We start from the raw sequence: 6376 nt of genomic DNA on the forward strand, positions 1-6376 counted from the left end.
TCTGTATATGTTAGTAACGTAATTCATTGGTCCTACACGCAACAAGCCTAGCTTATGAGTAGGTTCACTTTTTATTTTCGTATTTATTGATTTACAGAACATTCTTTCATATTATTAATAACTATGATTCAATATTATTTATTTTCATATTACTTAAAGAAACGTTAATATTGTGTAAAATGTATTATACTTTGTAAAGTTTACATGGAATATTAATAAAAAGGCAACCAATCAATCAATGTAAGAAATGGTGAGATTAAGGGATTTCTTAAAAGTATCGAGAGAAAATATTTGTCTAATGGTAATGGGTTGAGAATTCCACAGAGCAGGAAGTGATGCCATGAAGGAGATGTTTCCGTGTGTATTCATGTTTACAGGGTGTACAACCAGAAGATGTTGTGATGATTATTAAAGATTACGTACTGGAGTATGTTTATCAATAAGTTCTTATATAATAGATGCACCACAGACTTGGAATCACAAAAGAAAAGTTGTAAAAAGAAATACCTTTGAGTTATACATTTTGTTTAAATCAAGTTTCAAGATAAAGTTCAGATGTTCTTCATAGTTCCATTAAAATATGTATGCAACACACATTATAGCCTAAAAATAGAATAAAGATTTGAATAAAATACATATAATTTCTACAATAATAATACTAATTGTCATCGTTATATTTATAATAGCAATAGTAATAGGAATAATAATAATCATTAAAACAATATATTACAAAAATTACCGGTGCTGAATAGTGCAACGATTCTGTTTACTTCTTGTTCTTGTTCCTCTCGTTTTATATTCATAAGTTTGTATTTCATATTTCCTCTAGTTTAATGCTTTAGGTTCAATATGTTAATATTGTATATATATATTGTACCTTCTTGTGTATTCGTATATGGATTTGCATGTATAGCGCCATGAGCGTCATGCCTGACGGACCTGGTGCGCTTTATAAGAAGCCACCATTATTATTATTATTATTTGAAGTATAATATATGGTAAACATCAAGATGTTACGAGGGAAGTGTAGATATGACAGGGCAATTTAAAAACCATGTAAAATGTGAGGAGCCTTAATAAAAAGTAAAGCTTGTACAAGATCATGCACATGTACGGAGTAGTATTATACAGTCTGATTAATGTTCAGTAAAGGGCGTAGAGGAAAAGCAGTACCGAATACAAGAAACGTTCAGGGAGAACGAACCTCGGAAAGTATATAACCTTTGGGCATGCATACAGCCTACATGAAACCATTTAATATCATCAATTCAATAGTCAAGATACTTAAAGAAGTGAAACTAATCGAAACTCGGGTATTCGTATATCGAGACAATTTCTCATGATTCTTCATTGTTACGTTACCACACTCTTTAAAATAGTATTGTTTTCAAATACTATAAGCATAGCAATCTAACTCCTCTAAGATGCATTCAGGAAGCTGTAATCTATTTCCTTCTTTCACGCATCCATTTTATATCAATTGATTTTCTATTAAGGGGAATACTATAAGGTACAGAACAAGACATTTCCATTCGTAGAATTTCATTTGGTGATAAAGAGATCCCGCAATCACTAATTCTATAATTCGTTAAAAAAAATTGTTACCACATCTATCTAGATTTACCCATCAGGATCTCAAGGGAATCGTTTTTTCAAATAATTAATTTTTCAACTACCTTAAAATATATTGACAATTATATCCCTATCAAGTATCTCTTTGCACACAGGTCATACACAAACATACACGCGCACACATATGCTCTCTTTCTCTCTCTCGGTCTTTTTTCTCTTACTTCCTCGATTTCTCTTCTCTTTCTCTTCTCCTTCTCTCTCTCTCTCTCTCTCTCTCTCTCACCCTCTTACTTTCTCTTTCTTTCTCTCTCTCTTTTTCTCTCACACATATACATACACACACGCACACACACGCACACGCGCACACACGCATACACACGCACTCACACATACTGAGAACAGGTTTCAGAATGAACAACATGTATAAACGATATCCTCTTAATAATATTTTATTACTTTACATTAAGTTGTAACTTACACATCATTAATCAATTTCATTCGCTATAATACGAAGTTTTGGTATGGGGTCATGAATTTGGTTCAAATGAACATATTAGAAGCATATGCGATCCTGCAATACTCAGTGATCGTTGTCGCGATTGAAATCGAGTCTAAAGTTAGGAAATTTGGAAATAATGAACTCTTTGTTTTGTACAGCTCCCTCTTAAGGCCAAGATATTAAGTAAGCTATAAAACAATGTTTCTTGACTAAAATCAACCGATTAGCTATTCCCGTTTGGAAATTATATACCACAACTACATTTTCTGAGATTTTCATGGTCGCTGCTACTATTGTACGGGCGTAGGCGCTATTTGAAATTCATCCAAATTTAACTGGAGCACCGGTAAATTGTTATATTCAATTTTTCTCGAAAGCAGAAGCGTTTTAGGGACTAAATTTTCTAGTGCTTATAATGCATCCACAGGGGCATCCAAATATATCAAAATTGTAAAGAATCACTATCCACCCAATTTTCAAAATTTCCCAAAACTTTGTATTACCTTTAAGAAAATATGTTATCTCTCTTAAACATCAATTGTTAAGTTTTAACAATATTAATATTGATCATCAATGATAAAGATTGTATATACTGTAATTCAGAACTATCCATCTACTACGACAACCCTTATTTGGAGCATGGACACATAAAATGAAATATTGATATTGCTGAAGCTACAGTGCATGAACAAGACATATAATGTCATCATACATTTATCCATTCATTCATACATTAATTTATACATCAATTCATACATTAATGAATATATTAATTCATACATTAATTCATAGATTAATTCATACATTAATGCATTCATTGATTTCATGCATTATTTCGAACACTAATCCATACTTAATTTTACTACAATACCTTTAATAATTGACCGCCTTTAATTATCATGGTAGCTCGGCTAAAGCCGGGGTTATAATATGATTGCAGGGTCCTCAGGGAGAACAATATTAATACTGATGGAGCTACCCTTGGTTTAAAAAAATATAATTATTGTTATTATTATTATTACTATTATCATTATTGTCATTCTTATTTCATTATATGCTTGACTATGCTATAAAAATAACATTGACATTTTACAATACTGAATATTGTTTTACCCCTAGTATTATATTTTTGACGCCCAGACTGAAGTTCCGATAAATACTGTATACATACGAAATGGTTATTAAACATCCCAATACGCGCTACGTAACATTTTTTTATTAGAACAAGACGGCTGTCATTGTGCATATGATATTGTCTTAAACCGCTTGACAATATCTAGAGTACAAAGATTTTTCAAAATGCATTGAAATAAAAGAATTGTCTCATTTGTCATTCTACTTTTCATGGTGCGTTCGAGTAAAGTTGAAAAAGAAATATTCAAAATCAGTGTAATACCCCTAGGAAAACTTAGTCTGTTTAGGTCACTGTCGAATACCAACAGGTATCAGCATATCGTACGACAATGTGTTAGACCATGTCATAGTAGACAAAACATTTATAGAATCAGGTGGTACATTTGCATTCATATGAAAATTCTCAATATGCTATTTCTCGCGCTTATCAAAGACGAGGTATCTAGGAAAAGGAATTGCTCAAAGAATGTTATGTCGTTGCACTTTTCTAAAAAATCTTTTTTTTTTAATTTCTAATATTTCAGCTCATAACGATATTGAGGGTACCCCTGCTTACCACCGACGGCCACATAGTCATATTGTCACATTCTTCTACTCGTTGGGGATCAAGTCATTGGTTCTGAGATTAATCGTAAGATATTTCGTCAATTCATCAAAGAAATATTCCTGTCCCCTCACGTCCTCAGTCCAATAAAGGTAAGGTCTGCCGTCACTGAGATACAACCTCGCCAAGAAAGGTATCTCATCATCTGGGATGTCTTCGATGAAGACCGCGACTACGAACTCAGTCTGAGTGTCACTCACGTGGTCCATCGCGGTGCGGAGCTTGAGCATGAACCAACGATCGCGCACGGCGGCTCTGCTTAGTAGAATGACGGTCTTGTAACTCCGGCTCACCACGTAGTCAATCGCATCCAAGTAATGCATACCCGGCACGAGGTCTTCGTCACCAAAGACGTTCCTCTCAAACTGCGGGAGTCTTTCTTCGAGAGTTGGTAGAAGACGTTCGCGAGCCCACTCTTCGTCATCGTCGTAGAAGATGACATTCATGTCGAACTCATAATCATTGTGGTCTCGAGCGTCTCGCATCTCGTTATACCCAACGGCCGCTAATTTCAAGAGAAAGAGTTTGTACCTCAACTGCCATCGATAGTGAAAAATGAGTAGGACGATGACAACGAAGAACATGATGGCGAGGGAAGTCAAAGTATAGAGGGCGATGTTATAGCTACAAAGCGTTTTGGAGTCAAAATCAAACAGCGGTTTCTCGCGAAGAGGCTCTAAAGACGCTGGCGAACAAATAGTTTTCTTCTTGTTTATGAGTACAAATGGTCCGCTAATCCAGGTAAGAAGCCAACTGAGTTCACAATTGCATTCAAGTGGGTTCCTTGAAAGATCGACAGACGTATGAGAAGGCCCAATCAGTTTGAAAGTACTTTGGTTGAGTCTTGTTAATTTGTTTTCTGATAACAAAAGTGTTGTCAGCCTACTATTGTTCAAAAACAGGTTTATATCGAGGTATGTCAAACGGTTATTATGGAGATCTATGTATGTCATTTGTCCAAAAATGTTCAATATGTCAATAGGAAGTTGCTTTATTTTGTTCCCCCTTAATTTCAGCACCCGAAGAAATGTCAACGCCTCGAAGGCTAATGGATTAAGAAAAGAAATTTGACAGTCTTCTAAACTGAGCTTTTGTAGAGCAGACAGTGGTTTAAATGATAAATAACCTGCCCAAACATATATTGAGCCGATTGAATTTTCACTCAGATCCAAAGTCGTCAGACTAACCAATCCATCGAAAAGAGAGATATTTGCAACTAATAAAGACAACCGAACGGTCTCAAGCCTGGTCTTTCTGAGGTTCAAATGCACAAGTGATTGTAGACTTTCGAAGGGATAAAAAGTCATATGAAACAAAGTAGGGTTATCGATAAGGAAAAGAGATTTTAAGCTCGGAGTGACCAAATCAAAATTAGCAATATTACATTGTGACAAATCGATAGTTTCAATTTGTTTTAGCCCCATAAATGATGTCCTTTCCAGTATTGTAAGATCTATGTTTGATTGCATGTCTAAAAACGTTAAATTTTGCAAACCGAGAAACGTGAATTGGGAAATTTTAGTCAAACAGTTCCCGGAAAGATCCAACTCAGTTAAACCTATTTTCCATGAACTATTGTTGGGGTTAATATGTTTTATATTATTGGCTATCAATTTTAAAACTCTGATATCCTGCATGTTTTCAAAGAATTCTGGTTCGATTTTTTCGATACGGTTGTTACTGAGATCAAGTAATCTAGTACGCGTCAAATTCGAGAAGACGAATGGACGGAGGGCGCGTATATAGTTCGAAGAGAAGTCAAGCACTGAAAGAAAATGACCCTGCAGCGGATCAAAGAAATCTGTTGGAATTTCACTCATATTATGCGTGAGTCTAAATTGCTCTATAGTCGACCGTGAGATGCCAATGAATATATTTCTCAATACCTCGAATGACAAAGGATGGTCATGGGACCCGATCCACAGTAACCTGACATGCAATAATGCGATCACATTGGGATCGACTAATATGATAGGGTTATTATCTAGAGACAAAGTCTCACAATTACATGAAAAATCAAAATCTTTCTGGGTGATGTGCGTCAGATAATTTGCACCCAATTCAACACGCTTAACACTGCCACAACGACTGATGTTAATGACAGTAAGAAGGTTGTTTAAAAGGTGTACACGTTCTAAATGCGGGCTCCATTTTAGCGTATCGTTGGGTAGTGATTTCAATTTCGAATGCCTTAAGTTTAGAACAGACAGCTTCTTAGCCCATCTGAAGAGCCCTGTGTCGGGAAGCACAATATAAGGGTTTGAAAAAAAATTTATATCCTGCAATTCTTTGAGAGGGTAAAAGGCCCCAGATTCAATCATCCTGATGTCGTTAAAGGCAATATCCAATTTGGTAAGGAGAGGGTATCTTTTAAACGAAGAGTTTAAGAGAGAGGTGAGATTGTTGTGCCTCAGCTTCAGAACTTCAGTGTTTTCAGGAAGATTTTGAGGGACAGAATCCAAATTTCTTTCATCACAATTAGCTTCCTTAAGCTCAACTGTTATGGAAACAGCATCTCCGTGCAGGGTTTGGCTACAGAAGAAGATTATCAACGGAACAAATACACG

General features: G+C 35.4%; 1 protein-coding gene across 1 annotated transcript; it reads right to left on the reverse strand.

The window, feature by feature from the left end:
• Positions 1 to 3588: 3588 nt before the first annotated feature.
• Positions 3589 to 5629, reverse strand: LOC115923732 (toll-like receptor 5). Its single transcript, XM_030985007.1, has one exon. It carries the CDS (start codon positions 5627 to 5629, stop codon positions 3797 to 3799), a length of 1833 nt encoding a protein of 610 aa, XP_030840867.1. The 3' UTR covers positions 3589 to 3796.
• Between the last annotated feature and the right edge of the window lie 747 nt (positions 5630 to 6376).

The sequence above is a fragment of the Strongylocentrotus purpuratus genome, unplaced genomic scaffold (assembly GCF_000002235.5).
Source record: "Strongylocentrotus purpuratus isolate Spur 01 unplaced genomic scaffold, Spur_5.0 spur5_scaffold_14, whole genome shotgun sequence".
Taxonomy (NCBI): Eukaryota; Metazoa; Echinodermata; class Echinoidea; order Camarodonta; family Strongylocentrotidae; genus Strongylocentrotus; species Strongylocentrotus purpuratus.

Bases quoted from the DNA above. Each gene is read 5' to 3' on its own strand.
- LOC115923732 (XM_030985007.1), bottom strand. From the start codon at position 5,629: ATGAGTGAAATTCCAACAGATTTCTTTGATCCGCTGCAGGGTCATTTT.